General features: G+C 35.5%; 1 protein-coding gene across 1 annotated transcript; it reads left to right on the top strand.

Moving 5' to 3' along the window:
* Positions 1 to 23332: 23332 nt before the first annotated feature.
* LOC149527972 (lachrymatory-factor synthase-like) lies at positions 23333 to 25272 on the top strand. Its single transcript, XM_089811233.1, has 2 exons — positions 23333 to 23446; positions 25027 to 25272. The coding sequence occupies exons 1-2, from the start codon at positions 23333 to 23335 to the stop codon at positions 25270 to 25272; spliced, it is 360 nt and encodes a 119-aa protein (XP_089667359.1).
* The last annotated feature ends 204 nt before the right edge of the window (positions 25273 to 25476 follow it).

Raw genomic sequence — 25476 nt, 5'->3', positions numbered from 1 at the left:
CTATTAGATAAACCTGATCCATTCTATGTTTCCCTCTATATAGTTGGATGTAAGTTAAGAAATTGTATTATTGATTCTAGTGCATTTGATAATGTTATGCCTTCAAAGGTGGTCCATGCCCTAGATCTCTCTCTAAATAAACCATCTGGAAGAGTGTATTCTATGGAAGCAAAAGAAGTTTTGCTGATTGGCTAGTTAAAAGATGCTCAAGTAGCTCTTGCAACACATCTAGAAAACAAGTTGAAATTGAATATCTTGGTCTTAGATATCCTAGCCAGTTATGGGATGCTATTGAGTAGAACTTTTTGTAAAGATCTCGATGGTGAAATCAAGATGGACATGTCTCATGCCCTCATCTCGATTAGAGATAAAAAGGTTCAACTCAATCCCAAACATAAAGCTAAATATATAGTCTTGAAATTAGATGATCCAAGGGCCAAAATATTGTATGTTGATACTAGACATGGAACATATATGATGACATCTACTAAAGAGGATGTAATTGAGCCTCTTATTCCTAACATAACCAATGAATTATGTTCAATGGAGTTTGATGGAGGTTCTTCTTGAGGTTTAGGTGTTGGGATAGTTTTGATGTCACCAAAAGGAGAGAAGTTTCCAAAAGCCTATAAATTGGTTTTTAAAACCACTAATAATACTACAGAATATAAAGCTCTTCTACTTGGCCTCAAATATGCAAGAGAAAAAGGGATCAAGAAGCTCAAGGTATCAAGAGATGTAAAACTAGTTGTCAACTAGGTGCAAAGGCAATATCAAAAGAAGAATACAAGATTGAAAGCCTATAAAAATAGAGTGTGGGATGAGATTGAGCATTTTGAGGCTTTTTATTTATCTTCTATTCCTCATGAATAGAATAATAAAGAAAATTGTCTCACAGTCTCTAACTCTCTCCTCATTCTAGACCCTGAGTTTAACAGAGATATTTACAAGGTAGAGATGATTCATAGGCCTAGTGTGTTAGATAATGATTGGTATTGACAAGTCTTTGATGATGATGGGAAAATAATTGCATTTCTTGAGGAATGACCTCCATTTTCAAATCTAAAATTTAAAGGATTACATAATGTTGAGATGAAGAACCCTAACGAGATAAAAGGAGATAATCCTGAAATTATTCAACTACAAGATGATTTTATTCCAAGAGGATTAGTCACCCTTGAAAGTCTTTTTGATAAAGAGGATAAAAGGAAAGAGAAAGTTGAAGATACTAAATCTTTTGATTCCTTGGGTCATGAGAAGGTAAACATTGGTTCTGAAGAAATTCTGAAGATGGTTCTAATAGGGAAAGATTTATCACTAGAAGAGAAAGGGGAACTCATCGATTTTTTGATGCTTTATAAGGATTTTTTTGCTCGAAGTTATGCAGATTTGAAGAAATTCATGAATGGAAAATTTAAACATCAGGTTCCTTTGAAACTTAGTTCAACTCCCTTTTGACAAAAACAAAGGCAATTCAATCTGAAGGTCACAGATGCTATATTAAATGACATTGATAAAATGCTTAAAGCAAGGATTATCTACCCTACCCACCATTCAAAAATATCATTCCAGTCAGGAAGAAGAATGGTGAGATAAGAATATGTGCTGACTTCTAAAATTTGAATTAGGCATCACTTAAGGATAACTGCGAGTTTCCTATCATGGATCATATTTTGTAGTTGGTATCTGGTTCTAAGCTCATTTCAATGTTAGATGGTTTATCCGAGTATAATCAAATTATTGTTGTGTAAGAAGATCAACATAAAATAGCTTTTACTACTCCATGGGGTATGCTTGCTTACAATTGTATGCCTTTTGGTCTGATAAATGCTAGAGCCACCTTTCAATAAGCAATGGAACATTCATTTATAGATCTCAAGAACAAGATCATCATCATATACCTCGATGATATCACAATGTTTTCTAAACATAGAAGAGATGATGTGCATCATCTAGAATTTTTCTTGCATCGATGTTGAATTCATGGCATCTTATTGAATCCTAAGAAGTCTATATTTGGAGTGACAAAAGGAAAACTACTTGGATGCATTTTTTCCAAAGAAGGTATTTGGAGAGACCTTGAGAGGGTGAAAGTTATCCAACAATTATCACTTCCCACAAGTAAACTAGGGGTCAGGTCTTTCTTTGGACAAATAAACTTCATAAGGAGGTGTTAGTTGTGTGTAGAGTCGCCTAATTCTTTTCCTAAGGAACTCTTTCAACCTCCCTCTACCTATATTTGTTTGAACTCTTCTCCCCATCACTTTACCTTCTCTGCCCCTTGAAGTTGTTGTCACAAGCTTTCGTGGTTGTGATCTCCTTTCTTTGAACCACTTTGAACCTTAATTCAAAGTAGTTCAAAGTAGTTCAACCTAAGATTTTCATACTAATTCTTCTTCCTTTGGCAGGCAATTCTCTTTATGCGGTGGCCTTCATTGAAGCACTTTGAACCACTTTGAGTCTCAGTTCAAAGTAGTTCAAAGTAGTTCTTGATTAGAATGGATGGCGATAATTTGTTTCTAAAATATGGTGCGCCACCTTTCCACAATCAATTAAGGCTTGTGTTAGATATCAAAAATCAAAAGATTTTGTTCTTTTTCCAAGGAGGAAGTCATCATCATTAGAAGTGGGAGAAAAGATCTTCGACTTGAAGGATGATCAGATATTGTACGAAACCAATCATTGTTGATTTATGTGAAAAGGGAAATCATTAAATGAAAAGCTCATGCTACAATGTTTCGAACATGCCAAGGTTGATATGAGGTGATATGTCATCATGTCCATTAATGATCCAGTACTTCCACATGCAAATCTTTCCTTTAATAAAATCGTTCAGTAGCTCAGTAAAGTACTTTGTAATAGAGAAGGAGCTATTAAGCAAGGTAGAGGAAGTCATTTGGTTTTCAGCAAAAAGCAGGTGGGAATTTAGACATCTTTGTTTTGTTCTGCAAATCTGTTGTTTTCCAAAGGATTGTCTAGCAGAGGTTTTGCTTGTTTTTTTGAAAATGAAGTCAATCTTGCACTTTTTTGGTAATGCTTCTAGCCTAGAATGTAAGAGACCAGTGATCTATGATACCAATTTAGAAGGGGTAAATGTGGAAAAGCTGCAAACAAATTTTCTTGAGAATACCAAAGATGTTAAGGGGTGCATGGAAGTGTTAACAAGTAGGTTGATTGAAGCCGCTGCCTTTCCTCCTGCTTTCGTAAGCCCTAAACTTTTGCAACTTTGCATTGACCATTACGATGTTAGGAGTAGAAGCATAATAGATGCGAATGGAAACACAATACTTTCTATCTCAAGGGAAACCATTTCATCTATTTTACGATTAACAGCAAATACCTTCGCCGCATTTTCACCCACTCAAGCTTTGGCTGAATACCAGGAAACCCCTAACATTTTTCAAAACACCCTTGCCAGAAAATAGACCGAAGTTAACTATGGAGGTGGGTCTAGGCTACCCAAAGTCATTATGAAAGATCACATGAAACCCCATATACATGACCTAGTTGTATTAATGCACAGGGTGAAGGGTTCAGCTGATGTGTATTTGTTTGAAGAATGGATGTATATATATATTGAAATTATCTTGAAAGGTGAGCAGTGGATGGATTGGGCAGAGATCATTACCAATGCCTTGAGGAATTAACTCAAAAGGGCCAAAGAATCTTGTGAGGATTTCTATATGGCTTCATCTTTGACTTACTGTATTGTTTGTACATGTGATCTCACTATCCTTCGACATGGGGTATGGAACGAAGAAATAACCATTTTTCAGTATTTTCCTTTGTTGCAGAAAGACCAAGTTTTAGAAGATTTTCATAAGGTGCATGATGTAGTGTATGGAAGCATTTATTTGACTCTAAAGTGTGTTCAAGTGCCACAACTTTCTTCTGAAGCACAGAAGCTAGATCAACAATATGGGAGTCATTTCATCCAATTTCCCAGGTTCACATATTTAAGAGTTGGAGGCTTTGAGGATGAACCTCTAAAATTACCCCAATATGCTCTTTGATTGTTTCATTTTGGCCGAATTATGCAAATAGCTTTTCCCGGTCATTAAAGACAATCTTCCTCAGGAGAATTGGGAAATAGCTTTCCCTATCGCACTGGACTCCTTAGTCTATGCTAATATGAATAATGCTTCCATCATTGGAAATAATTTGTTGGGATTCAATCTTGGTTTCTACCATAGCAAGAGAAACTTTGATAGTAGGGGATATGCGGCTCCAACCCTTGGCCTTGAAGTAAATCTTTTGGACATGCCTCATTTAGAAGATCTATGGAGAGACTGTGGAAATGAAGAAGAGGTCTTGAAGAAAGACCATTCTAGATTAACTATACAACAAATCAATTCGTTCAGATTGAAGTTCAAAACACAAGGAATTATTGAAGATAATTCATACTTAATTGAACCTGGTTGGGAAGAATCAAATGAGGAAAAGTTTCTAGTAGTAGACTGGAGCAAAGAGGAGGAAGATGATGTTAATTTGAGAGCTAGATCCATATTGAACTATACAGATGACTGGCTACAGAGGAAAAAAGAAGGAAATATCAATGAGTCTACTCTTAGGGCGATTTCTTCCCCAGGACCACTTCAATCTAACATTCCATTTTCTCATATTGCAGGAGACGCACCGATTCCAGAAAAGAAGCTGAGATCCTCTCCTCATTTGCAAGCTACGGCTCCTAGGACGAGATCCTAATCCAAATTCAATGTCTCAAAGCAGCCTAGTGTTCAGAAATAGAAGATGACATCTCAGGGGCAAAGTTCAGATGATAAATTTGTTTCCCCTGACGAAGTAGATGGTGAAGTCCAATTCATTGAAGCCCCAAGAATAGATCAGCCTAAATTCTTAACTCCAACTCAGGACACTCAGGTAACGTCAACCACTTCTTCTGTCCCTTCATGATTGTCAAATTCAATCAACAAGAAACAGAGTCTACAGCTGGTACCCACACCAGTAAAGGACATAGTCACTAGATATGCAGCCAGAGGTTCTAAGACAAAGAAAATAAAAATGGATGCTTGTCTCACAAAAAACCTAGTGATAGGGAAAATCACAGTAGAGGTGGCCACTTATAAACAAAAGAAAGAATCTGGGGAGATCGAGGATGAAGGGTTCCAAGTTACTTCTTTTGAATTAGGTTCTATAAATAGGAACTACTGGAAATAATTTCTTTAAGTTCTTTGCTGAGCACATGCTCACACAATCAGAGAGAGATTCCAAGGAAAAGAAAGAGCTAAAAGCAATGGTGGTGACGATGGCCGCATATATCAATTCTTTGATCAACCTAGGTGATTCTCCTATAATTCAGGTTCCACAAGCTTTTGACCCCAACGCTGTTGAGAGCCAACAATTGATGAAACAGATGCAGAAAGGAAGACTATTAACTGATGCTATGAATAACTGGGTGAATAACATAATAAATCAAGGAAATAAATTCATTTCCGAAGTTGTGAACATCTACTCCAAAGGTGAGATGCTTCTAGGGGAGATTCAAACCTTGATCCCAATATGGGAAATAGAATTAGCACGCTGTCAAGCTATGGTTCTACAGGTCTCAAAGGTTGAAGATTTTGGGGTCCCCAAATTCTTGAGTGAAAATCCTATGAAAGTCGTGGACCCCTTCATACTTTTCATTCTGAAGAACAATATGTGTTAGAAAGAGTCCATTTATAAAGAGACCATCAAAGAAATACAAAGCATCGAAAGTAAAATCACCAGAATGCACAAGGAGCTAGTAAAGGACATAAATATTGTCAATCCTACGGGCATCTTACAATTAAAGGAAGGGAATATGGACACTGAAACGTTAATCAAGAGTTTCACTAGGGTAGTAGAACAGATCAGGGATGAAGAATCGCCGAAGGCCAATTATTTCACCTCCTTGGCAAGCATTGAATCTATGTTGCATCTTAATGAGAGCTTGATGCCACATTAGAACCAAAAGATAAAAGAGTATAAGTGGTAGAAATATCCATGCAGAGCCCGGGTGATGAGCTTGAAGAACCCATACTCCCATGATACGCAGGAGTTTGTATCCACGTTTCGCAGTTGGAAGCTGGTGCGTCAAACCGTTGGAGGAGAGGAGAAAACTGACGTAGATACTGGGAGTTGAACAGTCGCTGGTTGGGGCTTTCTTTTTTATAACTATTTTTTTAGTTTTATAACTATTTCTTGTACCAATCTGATAGGGCTGGGTTTTAATGGAGGCCCTTCAAGTTTGAAAAACTATAAATGCTAGAGCATTGAACTGTGTTTTTTTTCGGCGGGGGAAGCAAATAGGAGATAGAAAATATAGATTAGATAGCAATATTTTAACATAGATTTGATTTTAATAACAGTATTTTGGGAATCAGTATATGAATGTTTTGGCTTTCAAGGACTTGGTGCATTAAAGTTTGAATATACATATATGGAGAATTTTGAATTATGCTTTGAGACTTTGTGTTTAGAGTGTTGAATTATTATTACTTTGTGAATGTGATTCGACGTTTCGAAAATCCCAAACTACTGTTGTTTGATTGTAAGTTCTTTAAAAGTTCTTTTTCATTCATTGTCAATGATACATGTTAAAATTTAAGCGGAGGTTCATTCTTTGAAGTGAATTTTCTTCTCTACATTAGTTCAGTTTGTTCATCTTTGAGCATTTCCTTTTTTTTATATATATAATTACCTCACTACCTAGGAGTAGTTGAGAGATCTTTATGCACTTTAGGAAAAGTGTGAAAATGATTTCAAATTCATTTCAAATCTAATAAGGGAGCTTTACCTTTAGAAATTTAGAGAGGAAGTGTAAAGTAGGATAAGAATGCTTCCTCAACTGTAGTGAATGATTTTGTTCTTTGTGATATTTGGGGTATAGAGTCAATTTGGTAAACCAATTAAAAGGACAAAATCTATTCACTAACAGGAGGTTTGTACCAAACTCTTTGAAATTATGAAGTCAATTGTGGATATGATGAAAGGGAATATAAGTTTTAAATGGACAAAAGAAGGTACTTGGTTCCTTTTGAACAAATCAAGGCTATGATTGCTAATGTCGCTACCCTTTCTTATCCAAATTTTTCTTAAAAAAATCATTTGTATTGTTATGCATCTTAAAAAACCTTGTCTACTACACTCACTCAACCTAACAAAGATAATGTTGAGGCTCCGATAGCATTCATGAGTCCCTCTTAAGAAACATGAATTGAAATATTCTTTGATTGAAACGAATGCATATGCTCTAGTCAGAGCAATGAAAAAATTTAGGTTTTACATCCTAAACTCATACTCCAAGGTATTTGTTCCTAATTCTATGATGAAGACTATTCTGACACAGCAAGAGATTAGTGTGAACAAAAGAGCTTCCTAGATAGCTAAAGTACAAGAATATGATCTCAATATCAAGCCTCCAAATATTGTCAGAGGAAAGGGTTTGTGTAAAGCTATCATAGAAGGATCTTCTAGAAATGAAGAAGATACAAAGAAAGAAATAACATTAGTTTTATTTATCGCTAATGTTGATAATTGGTTTTCTAATACTGCTTATTTTCTGACATATGGAGAATGCCCAACACATCTATCACCCAAAGAAAAAAGTACCCTAAAATTGAAGTCTACAAAGTACATTATCTAGGGTGACATATTGTACAAGAAGGAAATAGATGGTACCTTCTTTAGATGTGTGGATTCTAAGCAAAGAAAGGAGTTTCTTCAATTATTTCATAAAAAAGCATGTGGAGGTCATTACTCAGCATTAGTAACAGCCTATAAGATTCTAAAAATTTATTTTTACTAGCTTGGAATGTTTAAAGATGTAGAAGAATGGGTCAAGAAATGTGAAACTTGTCAATATGTTAAACAGAGATTTCAATTAGTGGCACTCCCATTGAAACTAGTAGTAATCAAAGAACCCTTTGAACAATGGGGTCTATAATTTATTGGTCCTATTCATTCTCCATCCACTGCCAGACATACTCACATTTTGATGGCGACTATTTATTTCACCAAAAGGGTGGAAGTCATTTCAATCAAGAAAACAACTTAAGATGTTGACAATGCCACAAACTTCTCCTCCTGAGAAATGTCTATCTTTTTCTATCAATATGGAATCATTCTCTCTCATTCCTCAAATTTCGCACAAGGAAATAATCAAGCATAATTAAGCAATAGAAATATTATATCCATTGCATGGAAATTGATAGAGGTCAATCAAAGATCTTGGCACAAACACTTGTATGATGCATCATGGACAGATTGTACAACTAAGAAGAGGGCAACAGGGTTGTCTCCCTTTGAGATTCTATATGGGACTAGAGTAGTTTTCCCTCTTCCCTTAGAGTTATCTACTTTGAAGTTGCAAAATGCTATTGAAAATCATGAATTCAAGGATGCTCTCAAAAAGAGGATATTATATTTGAGTAAACTAGAAGAGGAAAGAGAAGCAGTTGTAGACAGGATACGAGAACATCAGTCTTGAGTTAAAAAGTTGTTTGATAAGAAAACTAAACAAAGGGTGTTCTAGGAAGGTGATCTTGTCTTACTTTGGGACAAGCGCAGAGAGCCAAAAGGTTTACATAGAAATTTTGACTCCTTATGGAGAGGCCCATTCGAAATTAAAGAAGTATGTGGACAAAAATCCTTCATCTTATCATATCTAAGTGGTACTCAATTACCCTTGCCTTAAAATGGGCAACATTTGAAGCATTATCATCAATAAGGTATGTAGTCTGCTACTTTGTCATATCTTAGTTAGGAGTTCTTGTCATGCTTTCCTTTCTCTTCTATTTGGTTGTGTTCCCAATTTTGGTGTGCTCACTCCCATTTCATATATTTATCTCCTTTTTGGGTGACTCTATAGCCCTTGTGATAAAGCACTACTCTTTCTTACCTCTAGGTTCATTTAGTGTCATGTAGAGTCCTTGTCCCCAAATAGAGCTAGCTATTATCTAAATATTTTAGTGGGAGATTTAGTTAAATTAATTTTGGAGAGAGAGAGAGAGAGAGAGAGAGAGAGAGAGAGAGAGAGAGAGAGAGAGAGAGAGAGAGAGAGAGAGATAAATTCCCACCTATACTAAAAATTGTAAGGAAATTTGGCAAGAAAGAATATAACCATTTCAACATAACCCATAATAGACCTAAAGTAAATATGTAATTGAAATCTACATGCAAGAGAATAGACAACATACCCACAAAATTTGACACAAGATATACCCTGGGAAACCCTCATTGAGGGAAAAAAACTAGCCTCCAAAAGCATCCATCACCATGTATTATTCAACAAAAATGGAAGCCTTCATGGCCATAGCCACCATTGAGAAATCCATGTGAACAAGCATGATCCACACATCCCATGTCATGCTTCCAACCTTCACAAATGCTCCCTTGGCTAACCTATCAAGCCTTCTCCCACTTGACTCTTGCCTTTCTTATACTCATACCAACAACTACCCTTGTGGCTGCTTATATAGTATCAAGTCCCAAAAAATCACTAAGAGATATTACATAAACCATGTGCTACCTAACTGTCATGTCCCCTTTTCAAATAATTAAAAAATAATAATATTTGCTAAGGCAGGCAGGCCCAAGAAAGTGAAGTTTAGGAAAAATGGGGTTAATATTTGGAAACCGTTGGACTAATAAATGAAAATTATTATTAAAATATGTTTCATTAACCTCTCTTGGATGTGAGTTACGGTTATGCCCTCTTTTAAGGGGTTTGGAGGCATTTTGAGGGGATTCTGGAACTTGATTTTTGCTCATTCTTTGTTATTCTTCAGAGGCTGCCAAACCTGTGGAGAAGGAGACCCAAGAATGGGAGTTTGCAGGTTTTTATGAAGGCTAAGGATGTTATTTTGAATCCATTCCATGTGCATGCTCATACAGAGTTTGCTTTTGTGCTGAACAATGCAGATTTGTGGGTTTTCGAGTGCTTTTTTGTATGAGTTTGGTGTTTTCATTTAAGTATTTCATATCAGTTTGGGTTGCTGCTGTATTTCATACTTTAAGTTGTTAAAATAGAGCTAAATATATGTATTGGGATGTGATTAAACTTTTGAGATAGATTATTAGTGTTTTTGTGGTGTTTTCGGGCATTTTTGTGTTAATTTCGAGAGCCCGATGAGCATAGTTTTTGTCCTACATTTGAGAACTGTTGTGTAAAGGTTATATAGATCTTGAAATTTCATTTTGTAGGATTTTATGGTGCTGAAATTTCTTTAAAAATGTCCATTTTCAGATTTATTAATAATTTGTGAAGTTGTGAAGCTTTTTGCACTATTTTCAGCATACCCGATTTGGGGTTTCTTGAGAAATTTGGTGGATCTTTGTGATATTAGTTGTTTGATCTTAAAGATTTGATTAGAGGTTGGAAATATCATATAAAATTAGAAAATGGAAATTTCAGTGGTATCAAAGCCATGATCTTGCCAGCTTGAGGGTTTGTAGAAGTTTGCATGTCAGTTTTGAGAACTACCCAAATCTTGCATGTCATAATTTATGGTTGCATGTTGCTTCTAATCAGTTGCATGTAAAAATTTATGGTTGAATGCTACTTCTAATCATTTTCATGTTAGTTCTTGGTGAATTTGGTGGTTGTAGAAGTTTTCATGTCAGTTTTGACAACTACCCAGATCTTGCATGTCAGTTTTGACAACTACCCAAATCTTGCATGTCAGTTTTGACAACTACCCAGATCTTGCATGTCATAATTTATGATTGCATGTTGCTTCTAATCATCTGCATGTCAAAATTTATGGTTGCATGCTACTTCTAATCATTTTCATGTTAGTTCTTGGTGAATTTGGTGGTTGCATGTTGCTTCTAATCAGTTGCATGTCAAAATCTATGGTTGCATGCTACTTCTAATCATTTGCATGTTAGTTATTGGTGTTTGAAGAAGTTATATACTATTGGGGTTACACTCTACTTTATCTAGAATGGACAGGTATAGTACAAAGTCTCAGAGGACACGATCTTGGACAATTGATATCCAGAGTCAAAACAGTAGAAAGGATGGTTATTTAGACATTCGAGATAAACTTATGAAAATAAGCAATGACATGTCTGAACAGTTGGTTGAACACCACCGTATAATGAATGACATGTTGTCTGACCCTGCTAAGGTAGATAAGTTGATTGGATTTCTATTTGGCATATTTTCTCACAGGATAGATGATACAATTCCCAAGAACTTGCATGAGGAGTTTGAGAAACTAGCTTATAGCCAGACAAAGGTCTCAGATTCTACTCTGCCACAGGAGGTAGTGGGTTTAGATGATGATTATGAGGATGTTGTTGTGCATGATGGTGAGATACTTGGTAGAGATGAGTAGACATTGAGCATTCATGACTTTACTGAGAAAGAGTACCACGCACAGTTAGATGCTTCATCACATGAGGTTGAGGCAAGTAGTACTTCACATGATTTATCCTGCCAGCTGAAGGTGAGTGAATACAGTATTTTGACTTCATTATCTCATCATGATAGGTATGTGGAGTTAGTTTGTATTGGTCATATTACTCAAGTGAGGATTTTGCTTGAGTTACCAGCTGATTCTAGTTTACAGATATGGACTCAAGATTGTTATATTGGCATTTGGGATTCAGTTGACAGGAGATCTTTAAAACTTTTTGGTAGCAGTGTTTGTTTGGGTGCTATCATGGATTTGATTAGTAGATTGCATGGTGTTGTCTTTTCTTGTGCTAGTAGCTTGTTCGATGTTGGTATTAGTTTTTATACACCGATGTTGGGCTTTGTTCATATATCCAGTCGACCATACTTGCTAAAATGTGTTGATGATATTTCATATTTGGCAGTGTGTATAGATGAGTCCAGGATCATATTGGCATTGATGACATCCAGGAGGATGTAGTGGAAAGTTTTGAAGACTTAGTTTCCTTGGGTATAGAGGAATTGGACAGCAATGCTAATGTTTTTGATACTCTGTATGTTAATATGAGCTTTAGATTTGATTCACAGGATATGGATGGTAATACTCTAGAGACTAGTAACTTTGAGGATACTCCTTTAGACAGTGCATCAGAGGAGGTTTGTAGGAGACAGTCAAGCCAGTGCCATCATGTTTCTAATCAGTCGAGAGTTAGTGACCGAGACATTGCTATCACTTGCCAGCATTTCGATGCTGCTCGTCAGTTGTTAGCAGTTTATGGATGGGGTTCTCTTACTAGTGATGATCAGGGAGGCAGTTATCTTTCCTTGACAGAGTTCCACTCTTTATGGGAGGCTATTCAAATTTTGAGATAGAATTATATGCAGTTGGTAGCCGACAGAGATTATCTTATGGAGTGGGGCAGTACAACATATGATGCATTGTTGGCCAAGGAAGATGAGGTGAGTGAGCTTATTGAGCATATTGAGGTGACTTCTGAGATTCTTGAGAGTACACATTTGGCTTTCAAGGAGTCACAATTTCATTTGGCTAAGGTGACCATGAAGTTAGAGCAACTACAATCTTTACCTGATTCTATACAGTCACAAGCTATGGTGTTTGGTGATCCGAGGATGTCCATGGCCGAGATTGTCAGAGATAGTGGAGATGGGGATGCATCCATCCTTGATACTAACATTGGCATATTAGGTTCATTCCCACTAGAGTCAGGTTCAGTTGAGTTGGGTGTTGTAGTATATTGTTGTATGCCTGACATGGTGGTGGCCTCTAGTACTGATGGCATGAAGACTAGAGATGTATCAAAGATCATGTGTGATGTTGGTGAGTCAGTAGTTGGCATGGTTCCTACTAGTAATACTACTCCCTTGGTGATATCTTCAGAGGTAGTAGTCAGTTCCAACATGGTTAATGATCAATTGCAGTTAGTTTCATCTAGATTACAGTCTGAGCCACTGACTGAGATTGGTGAATTCTATCGGCATTACATTGTGAGGTACGCTCATCAATTTACCTTTGATGACCATGTTGATTAGATGATGATACAGAGATGTACTTTGGTTCCTAGTGCTTATCATCAGTTATGGGATAGTTTGATGCCTCAAGATAAGAGTTGTGATGGGCATGACATGGTGATAGGTTCTGCAATTGACAGCTTGATAATATGTGACTTAGAGCACGAGTTTGGGAGTGATGATTTAGTGGGTGTTGTTATTGATTCTACTCCTTTGGCTATGACATCTCCTGACTTAGCTAGTGATCAGTCACAGTGGGTTGTATTACTTGATCATGGTGAGTTGTTGACTGAGGTTGGTTTTTTTAATCAACATTATATTGTAGGGTATGTACATCAGTTAGCATTTGATCCTTGTTTTGAGGATTTGATGGCAGGCAAATTTGGTTTGGATTCCATTTCTTACTCTTTATCTTGTAATGTCTTTTCACCATCAACAGTGCATGGGAGTTATGGTTATGAGATAGTGGCCGATGATTTGCAGAGTTGTGTTGACTGCAAGAGTTGTACAGTGTGTGGATTCTCCATACTTGGTACAATTTCATTCAAGAGCATTCACCATTGTTGCAGAGTTGGATTGTACATTCCGTATAGGCCAGTGGGATGTGTTGATGGTATTTACTGTGTTGGTAGTTTGATTTATCAACTTTACTTGGGTTCTGATGTTCTAAGAGTTTGTGTCTCATGGGTTTTTGATTGTGGTAGTGGTGATTTTGGAGTTTGGTTGAGCTATAATTGTCAGTTTGATTATGGATTCCTCTTGGTCATATTGCAGAGGATATTGCAGGAGCATGTGTTAATTGGTAGTAGTATAGTTCATGACTACATTTGCGATCCAGGTGGATTGATTGGTTTATTGTTCAGCCATTGCTTGAAGACAAGCAATGTTTGGGAGGGGAGGATTTTTCATGTCCCGTTTTCAAATAATTAAAAAATAATAATCTTTGCTAAGGCAGGCAGACCCAAGAAAGTGAAGTTTCAGAAAAAGGGGGTTAATCTTTGGAAATCGTTGGACTAATAAATGAAAATTATTATTAAAATATGTTTCATTAACCTCTCTTGGACGTGAGTTATGGTTATGCCCTCTTTTAAGGGGTTCGGAGGCATTTTGGGGGGATTCCAGAACTTGATTTTTGCTCATTCTTTGTTATTCTTCAGAGGCTGCCAAACTTGTGGAGAAGGAGACCCAAGAACGGGAGTTTGCAGGTTTCTAGGGAGACCCAAGAATGAGAGTTTTTAGGTTTCTAGGAAGGCTAAGGATGGGATTTTGAAGCCATTCCATGTGCATGCTCATACAGAGTTTGCCTTTGTGCTGAACAGTGTAGATTTGTGGGTTTTCAAGTGTTTTTTTGTATGAGTTTGGTGTTTTTAGTTGAGTATTTCATATCAGTTTGGGTTTCTGTTGTATTTCAGCCCTTAAGGTGTTAAAATAGAGCTAAATATATGTATTGGGACATGATTAAACTTCTAAGATAGATTATTAGTGTTTTTGTGGTGTTTCCGGGCATTTTTGTGTTAATTTCGGGAGCTCGATGAGCATAGTTTTTGTCCTACATTTGAGAACTATTGTGTAAAGGTTATACAGATATGGAAATTTAATTTTGTAGGCTTTTATGCTACTAAAATTTCTGTAAAAATGTCCATTTTCAGATTTATTAATAATTTGTGAAGTTGTGAAGCTTTTGGCACTATTTTCAGCATACCCGATTTGGGGTTTCTTGAGAAATTTGGTGGGTCTTTGTGATATTAGTTGTTTGATCTTAAATATTTGATTAGAGGTTGGAAATATCATATAAAATCAGAAAAGGGACATTTCACTAACCCACTAACCCCACATTTAATATTGGGCATTTAATTCTTTTCCCCAATATTAAATAATTACATGAAATATTTTCACAATGTTACAATACAACTCATCAAGAATATTCTATGGGAATCTTTACATGTTGCACGTCCATCTAGGCACAAAATTACATAATAAAATAAAATAATAAAATATAACAATATTATGCAATGTGTGCAACACCCATTATCTCAACAATCTCCCACTTGTTGTATACATTGCATAGGGTCAATTCGTAGCCACACAAATGAACAAGGGAACAATCCCTCCTAGCACATCCACCATCATGGATCAAACTACACCAAGTGCTCCATCTTGGTACCCACAACAAAATCAAAGTATCCAACATCTCAAACATGAATGATATCACCTCCTATTATGCCACTGCCACTGGACATAGATAGAAGCCATCGAAAGAGAAACTCACCCAGCCTATCGCATTAGAAGATCATAAAATCTTGTACCAACTGAAATTCCAAGCACAAAAAAAAAAAAAATTGATCCAAATGTAATCACATGTATCTATAGTTGTCAAAATATATCCATAGTTGAAATAGCACAACATTACATAATAAAATAAAATAATAAAATATAATAATATTATGTAATGTGTGCAATACCCATTATCTCAACAAAAATCTTCTCTCCCCATACTTTTCTCTCTCCAGGTACTAAAACTTCTAGACATAAGTTCAAATTTGGCTACCTCTCTCTACGTACTAAAAGTTTTCTCTCACCACCTACTAAAATCATCTCTCACTACTTACTCAAACTCTTTGTCCTAATCTTAACCCAAACTTTCCAACCCAAACACCAACTTTAAAACAACCACCAGCTAGAAATAAAGTTCATAGATATAATCTAAAAGATTGGTTTTATCTGAAGAGGAAGCCATCCTTACAAAGTATATAGATACCATTCGGCATTCACGGGTCAATCATGGTGAGTTTGAAGGTGTCATGACTTTCATTCAATATCATGTGTATTTCCATCAATGCTTGGAATTTCATAGCAGTTTGTCAAAAATGTGAAAGCATTCAAAATGTTTGCTAGAGTATCTTCTGAGATTGCATAAGCATGGAAGCATAGACAAGTGTGTCAAGAGACATCGGTCTAAAAAAAATGATAATGGTTGTCTACAAAGAATCATGTCTATTAAACATTCAATTCCATCTAGAGAACAATGTCTTGATTCAACCCATAGCACATTCAATGGTCATAGGTAATTAATTCTCATGACTTGGACAATCCATGTGGGAAGGATATTTTAATGCTAATATGATGAAGAAAATAGCATGCATCATGTCCAACTGCTCAAGATAGACAAGGAATGTGACCTATTTGGAAAAATTATTTAACATAATCTCCAACCCATGGCATTCAGAAAGGTGGTAAATATGACCACAGACAAAGTGCATGACCTATTTAGCAACTATCCCTCATTTCTCCAGCCACGACAGCTAATGGAAGCATAGAAAAAGCATGTGAATTTTTTTATGTAATGGTAGATGCAAGTAATACAATGAGAAACCCCAATGTAATAATGTTCCTCTCTACAAAAGACAAGAAATGTGTGCTATTTGATTGAAGACTAGATTCATGCAACCCGTGGCCTTGATGGGAGATTAACACACTATTGGAAAGAAGGAATGACATCTCATGAAATGCCCGCATCTACCCCCAACCTCAATGTGCACACATGAAAGTTTCAATGTCTTTAAGGAGGCAATTTGAAGTCTCGAGTGGCACAAGCATGCAAACTATTTAATCGAATGCCTCTATGCATTATGCAAATCACCACCTTCACAAAGTTTACCAAAATGGACACATGGAATGGAATAGTTGTACAAGTTTATAGTTCGAATAACAAATGAAAAATCCTAAAATATCTTTGATATCAAGATCTCCTTACTGATAGGTAGGAAAAATTCAAAGACATAAACAACGTTCTTCAAATTCCTTGCATGCCAATGCGAAAATGTGATGTTTTGAGTATTGTCACTGTGCGAAATGTTGAATGTAGAAGATGCACAACATGTGTTTGAAAGAATGCCTCATGGAGACATCATTTCATTGGATAATATGACTGCAAGCATGCTAACTATTTGATAGAAATCCTTAACCAATATATTGAAGACTGTTAATGAAATATCAAGTTGAAATAAATCAACACAAGGAAGATTCATTGGTCAAAGCCCTCCATATATATAAAAACTTTGAAAAGTATGAAGGAAAATTTTGACATGATACTTCACATGAATTTGTGTGTTTTGAATATAATAGTCAGAAAATATGAAGTTGGAGGAACATCTATCAAGGAATTTGGTAAGCAATACTATGAAGTAAAAATTCCAAGGCAAAGAGCCTCCAGTGATATTAACAAGCATGCTTCCTGAGATATCAGATAAAAAGATAGGACATATGGAAATTGTGGACTTTTGGAAGATGATGAGCAGAGAAGGTAGATCACCTCTAGCACAACGAACATTGGACAGTGGTCTAGGCCGTGCATGAGGACATCCAATTGCAATTCAGTGTGCAGAACTATTTTGGAGTGTGTCAAGGGATATGTTCAAAATTCAAGGGACATCAAGACCTCAAGAGGTAATATCATGGCAAGGCTAGATCTAGTGTCTATTTTCATCACATTTAGATTGCTAGTAAGAGAAGAATTCACAAAAATCTCTAAAGAAAATGCTCAAGGATACTTCCATCAAAATAAGAAAACATGTTTGAATGTTATTACTAGGAGTTGGCTTGATCAACCTAGAAGTCAATAGTCATAGTTACCAAGAGTGTTGCATAGAAATATCCTTATTCAAGACATTTCCCATATGATCATTCTCCTCAATAGGGTAGTGTGAAATCAGACTAATGAAGACATTCAGGATTGGATGTTTTTGTACATTAATACCATTACCACTAGAAAACAGTTTATAGATAGGGGAGAAATGATTAGTGATGCCCTTCATCGCAAGTTAGCCAAATTCAATGTGAGTCAGGGGTTTTACATGTCCTCATACCTAATGGACATGATTTCTAGTATGAAGTCATGGCCTGGTCTTAATCCTTATGGGGAGTATAATTCAACCACAAATTTATAATTATTACCCCTAGTTGCAATTAAAACAAAGTAATGCTCACTTTTGTGGGGGTGAACGATGACTTTTTTTATGCTCATAGCCATAGAGCTATAGGGACATATATGACTCTAAATTTCTCCTAAAGTAGCTAGTCTCATGAGTACTTATGGTAGAATTTTCATATAGTACCCCCGATTCATTTACATCTGCATTGGAGGTTTTCAAGATTATCCTCCTATGTTGCCTCACTTCATAGATGGTATGTTGGTGCTTTTAGGAGTTTGCAGCAAATTGGTCAAGTGAAGAAAAGTGTAGGAGCAAAGGATCAATTCCTTTCCCGATCGGTATTGGACACTATAGTTGTTTTTCTTCTTCAAATGCTCAAAATATCAAGAGATCCATGGTGAACATAACTTTATACTCTTTCCATAGTCATTTCCCATTGATGGAAATGAGTATGTTAAAAACACCTTGGCACTAGGACTTAGCTATCTCCATTTCCCTACAATGGAAGACTATAGGGCAAACTATGAAAATGACTTCGAAGTGAGAAGAAGGGACTGGATGAGATTCAAGATGCAACAAATCATTGATTACAAAATGGGATGGGATGTGACAGGCATAAAAGAGGATGGTTTAGACTTAATTGATCCTTTCTTCTTTGAGCGGATATAGCTGTTAGAATTTTCATATATTAATTGGTATCTGTTGGAATTGAAAGACCTCAAGGAAAGAACCTTCTTTATAATTCAACAAACTAAGAATTGGTTAAAGAATAAAGTGAAAGAAGCCATAGCAACTAGATCAATAAGAAGAGGCAATATAAAGAAAAATGATAATTCCCAAGAAGATACGTCAATTTTAGCCATTCCAACTTCTATCTCTACTTCTTCTATTTCTTTACATAGCACACAAGGTGGAGATGATGGTGAAGATCCGGATAAAGAATTTGATCTAATTTTTGCATGTGAACTCAATGCAGTCACCATGAAGAGGAGATCTAAACCCAAGGAGAAGACTTTAAAACCAATTCAAAAGATGATAGATGAAGCTCTTGAGATGAATGCTTTACCATCTTCTTTCATAGATAAGATGATTCAATCCATACCATCCCCTTCATGCTCATTATCTCTTGAAAGTACATAAGCAACTCAAGAGGTGTCGATTGTAGAGAATGTGCATAACTTGGATTTATCATCTATTGTCCTACAAGTTCCTTTAGTAATCGACTAATCTGCCCATACCTCAACATCTTGGTTATAACCAAGTTTGGAGAGAAAGAAGAAAAGGATGGTCCAATTAGAAGCACTGAAACTAGATGCCATAACTGATTTAGTGCATAAAGGTATGAATGTAAAGAAGACTAGAACAGATTCTAGATTGGCAGTAAATCCTACCTCAGGAAACCTATTTGTTTAAATTGTACAATTACTTAAAGAGAAGCACATAAATGAGGCAAACAAATCTGATTTTAGCATAACTAAATTGGATCTAGGTCAGATCACTCACAAAGGAAGAGAGCATAATATTCAAGTGTTAGTTTGTGTCCTGATGGAACAAACAAGGAGAGACAAACAAGCTAAGAATCAACTCAAGTGTCAAGTTCGAGCCTTTTCTTCATGCATTCGATCGATGGTTGGTGATTCTTTCTAGACCCTAGTTCATCTATAAAAATAACAGCAGATCCCAAGAAGATGTTTGATGGAGAAACCATTTAAGACATAGGAGAATGCTAAACTTAAGGTAAAATGGTGAAAGTTTGGATAAAATGCATGAAAGAACGAGCATCAAGCTTATTTTAGGAAGTTAAGGTTACATATGCTAAAGTAGATCATATACAATGAAACATTCAAAAAGAGTTAATAACTCTCAAAGAGGAACAAACATTCTATAGAGAAATTGATGCTAATTTAGTAAAGATTAAAGTAATGGATAGTGATATAGTAAAATCATTGAATTTAGTCACCTATGCAGAAGAAGAGAAAATTGACATATGGCTAGAAAACATCAAATGGAAAAATGTTAGCATGAATCAACAATTGGATGGAGGAGAATAGTTCTTAAACTCTTGCAAGCTACTGAAAAAGAAGGCCCTAGGGAATATATTGACGATTGTAGAAGGTACCCCCGTTAGCGAACACGCTCAAGATCTAGACATATCTTCCATTTTGGAATGCATAGAGGTAAAGATTGGCACCAAACTTGGTAGTAAACAAAGTTCAGATGCTAAGATTATGATGAGATTGAGTAGTCTCTTAATGACATTGGACTCCTATATTTAGAACTTACTAGGTTACATCCTAGAGTTGGATGAAGTTAGAAAGAGACACAATCTATGCAAGCTGAAAATGCAAAGTTTAATTATCATCAAAAAAAAGACTTTGGCACAAGTCATCAAATCATTTAGGGCATACAAGGAAAACTTGACTCGGCTACTCATAGCACCTATAGATCAAAGAGAAAGCTCTGGAAACATCAATGATCATAGTTGAAAGTTAGAAGTAGATATGTCTAAAGTTGTCTCAAATTTTTGTTTATATATTTTGTAAAGAGGTCAACTTTAGAATCAATTTTGGTTTTGGTCATTAACTTTTTCCAACTATAGTTAAGCATTGAAAGTTAGAGTTGGTTATGAACCATCTTCAAATTAGTCCAAACTCTAACTTTATGAGTAGTTATGAACCTGAAAGTTTAGTTATTCTAGAATAGCTATAAATCCATGAATCTCAATGTAATAAGGGACCTTTTGGACTTGGAGACATGGAACACTTATGTTTTGACAACAAGGCAATTTTTGGAAGATGTGTACAATTGTTGTTCTTGTAATTAGTCATTTCTTATTTTCTTGGTGCTAAGAAATAAAAGAAAGTACATTTTATGTTCTCTTTTCTATTGAATCTGAATTGTTGAAGTGTTAATTCATCAATATGAATAATTTCATGGTATGGTGTAAATATTCACAAATCATTAAATTAGCATTGTGTTGATGGTAGTTCTCAATTATAGTTCTTGTTTGGTTTCATTAGTAGTCTACATCAATTTTATTGAAACGTTGAAGTCATGTGGTGCATTCATCATCAATAGTTTTCTTTCTATTTTCTAAGTTGTAATCATCTTTATTAAAAAATCAAAATTTTATCTTATCAGGGAGCTGCCCCTCTAAACATAGAGGAAGGCTAGATATCAAGGGCCTATCCAACTGTTGGAGAAATTGATTTGTCACACACTTCATTAGGCTAAATCATGTATTTTCTAAGTGACAAATCTATTTACCAACAAAGTTATATATATAAAATATTTATGATTAATAATAACTATTTGGTCCATTTAAGTTACATATATGTTAAATTTCATATAGTTATACAATATTCTATTAACAACAAATGATAATTTTAAATTCAATTATTAGATATTTTTAGATTAAGCTTTGGTTGAATGTTTAAAAAGTTATTTTTTGGACACATCTCACTAGGTGCACTATTTTAACGAGTTGTATGATGAGTCACAACTTCAAATCTTAGTTATAGATAGTTCAATGTCCATTTTACATTTCTAAAAAAAATGGAGGCCTTATGATATCCCATATAGCGGCTACATGTTGACAAAGTTAGCCCTCGTGACTATTGGTTCCTCTCCCCTAAGATTTGTTGAAAATGCCTTTGTATGCCCAACATATGGCCAAGAAACTAAAGGGTTCTCTAAAAGGGCCTAGAAGGAGCTTGAAGGATTGTCGATGTGTCACTGATAGCAACAATCTGTGAGCTTAAACTAATGGCCATATGACCATCACCGCAAAAAAGAAATCAAATAGAAAAATGTCAAGACACTAGAAAATAGAAAAAACATCACCAAAAAGTAACACAAATGCCAAAATAATGCTCAACAATGCCTTGGTATCACACAAGTGACAAAACACTGGCAAGGGTCACTTCAGGTGGAGCATGGTTGATGGAATATGGTAGTGGCTGAGGATGGCCAGCAATGTGCCTGTAGGGGTTGCTTTAGGTGGAGTACAAGCGGTGAAGCATGATTGTTGGGCGAAGGTCCTGAGGCTACGCGGTGGTATATAGGAAAAGGAAGGGTGGCAAGTGAAATGGTGCCTTGCTAGAGGTGGTTGAAAATGGTCTCTTCATGTAGGATTGATCTACGTCAACATGTATAGGGGCCCATAGGCCTATGTCAGCAATTACATTTAAAAAATAGTCCCCACTTTCTAAAAAAGTTTCCTCATTAATTTTTTTTAAAAAAATGCATCCACTTTTTAATGAAGTGTTTTTTAAATTTTTTTATAAACAAATTAAAAATCATCATCTTGTTTTTGTGCCCAATATTACACAGCATTTTAGGCAAAAAAAATTGCCTTAGAGGTCAATTGTGGCCAATTTGGACAAATTTAATATGGAAAGAAGGGTTTTTAGTTGCTACAAACCCAATGCTGAGGTCAATTTGGACTCGAAGAAAAAAAAAAGGTAAACCCATATTTTACAAAAAAATCAATAAAAAAAACTTGATTCTCCTGATCAAACCTTCGTTAGTCAAAATTCTTCAAAAACCAAAATTAGTTGTAGCAAATCAATGCTCTGACACTATGTAAAAGTTGTCAATCTAACTACATGAAGTAAAGATCAATTACTTGCAAAGATAACCTATTAGGGGAGATAAATGGAGTAACAAAGCAAAGAAGATTTGGGCTCTAAAAATATGAAAGATTATATTATGAAATCAAACAAGTCAAATAAAATATACAATGAGAAATTCTTATAATAATTGTTAATTGATATAATTATTAAATGGTATTGATGCATAAAGTGATATCTTAAGGGTGAATTAAAAGTAACTTAATGATGGGAGGAAAAATTTCCTCTTATGGCCAAACCATGGCACATGGATTTTGATATGCTTACTGAATCCTTTAACGAGTTTCCTATCTGGGTCCAATTACTGAATCTCCCGATGCATCTCTGGTTGGATTCAGTTTATGAAGCTATTGGGGATGCCATTGGTGATTTTTTATGTGGACCTAGACACTTCAGATATCCTTCATTTGACATATACTAGATTTCTTGTAGAGATGGATATTTCTAAAGGCTTTCCTAAGATGGTTTGTTTGGATTCTTTGAGGGGCTCTTGGACCCAAACATTGGATTATGAAGGTATCCCTTTTTGCTATAGAAAATGTCATAAGATTGGTCCCATTGTTGCTTGTTGTACTGTGGTGATGACTAAATCTAGGCAACCACCTTCCTGATGGTCAGGGGCCTCTTCTGAACACTATATGGTGGTTAAATCCAGTGATGCTCCTCTAGATTTAGCAGTTATATCTACAGATGTATCTTCAGTTGATGATCTTTTGGTGCTGGTGTTAGATGAGGTTCATGTCCCTTCTCCTGCCCCAGTACTGGACATTCCTCCTGGTCCTATTGAGGGCCAAGACCCTTTACCCTCTCTAGCCCCTGCCCCTATCCTTCCTCCTGATTCTGTGAGGGGCTAGTTGGCAATGGGCTCTTCTAGGAAGATTGTTGGTTTTTCAGATTCCCCCGGGCTTCATTGTTCAGTTTCTACTGGGGATTGGATTGCTAATGCAACTAAGGTGAAAGATGGTTGGACTGTGGTAAAAGGAAAGAACACTAGACCATCAGCTCCTCCTTTAGAAATGAACCTCCAATCATGCAAGGGTGGCTCTAAATCAAAGGGCAAATCGTGATATAGCTAGCTCTGCCCCCTTGTTGGATCTTTACTTTTGGTTGGTGATAGGCTTTTTGTCACCTTGGTTACCTTTTGTTCGGGGGGTGATCAGTTCTGCCTTTGCTTGCAGTATCATTGTATCTGAACTTATTGAAAATCTTAAGACTTGTACAGGGTTTTAGGCTCCCTTCAAAACCTGTTTATCTTATCAAAAACTTAATGATTAAGTCAATATAACTTAATAATTAGATTGTTTTATTCTAGCAAATAATGTCTGTTTACAACTAATACTCTTTAAAAAAAAATAGAAATAATACACTTTATTTAAATTTTTTCTACTTATTTATTTTTTATTATAAGATTGTTTTTATTAATTTTCTAATAAGACAAGTTTAAAACCCCAACAAAATTGGCATTGACAATAAATATTAGTGAAAAACAAGTATTAAGAATTACAGTAGTATAAATTACAATTGATTTTCTAAACTTTGTAAAATAAATAATTACAATGTGAATTATGTCACCACCACGAGTGTGAGTTGTTTAATGTGTTACATATGATACTATAACGTTGTCACTATGTGTTTGTCTAACACAATGGTTGTAATAAATACAATTAATATATACTTATTTATGCAATTTTTTAGTATTTTTCGAGTTGGAAAAATCAGTTAAACACAAAGGAAATTTGTTTTGATCAATGAGAAAATAATTATTCTACAAAAAATAATTTAAAAAATATAACTACCCATTTAAGAATCTTTTTAATGTACAAAATTAATTGTAAGAAGCTAATGAAAATATTAGTTCACTACATATAAAAGTTGGCTAATAAAATCACTTTCTAATGATAACTCAATTTATATTATTTAATTAAATTTGTTTACATCTTAGAAGTATAATATTAAAATGTCGTAGTTTGTTAGAAATATAATGTTAAAATGTTGTAGTCTGTTAGCGTCATGACATGATGACATGATGTGACATTATAAAATTATGTATTATTTATTTTTTATTATTGTTAGATGGAATTATTATTATGTGTTAATTTTGAGATTTCTACTCACAATTTACCAATACATTGTAGACTCTTGCCTAAATTATCTCAATTCTTATCTTGCAGACCGAATTGTTATTTTAATCCACGAAAGTGAAAAAAAAAAACGAGATTTAAAAAAAAATAGATGCCATGATTCGAAGTGAAAAAATACAATTATAGATGCTGATGAAAAGCAAAGCATAATTTTAAAATAGGTATTCCCTCTTATTATTATCATGGCCGTCCTCACCAAGAATCGTTTGTTTTGGGTTAACTTTCGCTTTTCTACGATTGTTTTTTCAATTTATATATCCTCTTCGGCTCTCACCATTTCAACCCCTGTGCTATCTGCCCGAAAAGAAATGGAAGACTCAAAGTTGCAGGGCTTCCTTAATATTCCTATCATAGCTTCCGCACGACACTTGTGGGATTTTCTAAACGACTTCTGTGGCCTGCAAAAATGGCAGCCCAGCTTGCTCGTATGCGAAAGAGTGGAGGGAACACCGGCTGAAGGTCCTGGCTGTGTTCGCTATGTTTCTTTTCCCTCTTCAGGAGGTCAAGTTTCTTGGGCCAAAGAAAAACTCACATCCCTGGACTGCACTAATCGTTGTTATAGTTATAGCATTGTTGACACCAACGTGGAGGGATTTAATGGATATGAAGCCACTCTTCAAGTGATAGAGGGACAAGTGTTTGATGAAATGGTCTTTTGAGCTCGATCCAGTTGATGGCATCTCCCAACAGGAGTTTGTGGGTAACTTCAGCTCTGTCTTGACTGCCGCCATTAAAGGTCTTCAAGATGCTGTTTCAAAATGCCCCTAGAATTGTTCAACATATTGGGATGATTTCATGTTTCCTTGTCTATAGTTTCCATGAAGTTTGGTGAATTCCATTAAAGTTCTTCAAGATGCTGTTTC

The sequence above is a fragment of the Cupressus sempervirens genome, chromosome 11 (assembly GCF_028749045.1).
Source record: "Cupressus sempervirens isolate cs-2001-9-10 chromosome 11, ASM2874904v1, whole genome shotgun sequence".
Taxonomy (NCBI): domain Eukaryota; kingdom Viridiplantae; phylum Streptophyta; class Pinopsida; order Cupressales; family Cupressaceae; genus Cupressus; species Cupressus sempervirens.
This window is presented reverse-complemented; position numbering and strand designations above follow the sequence as displayed.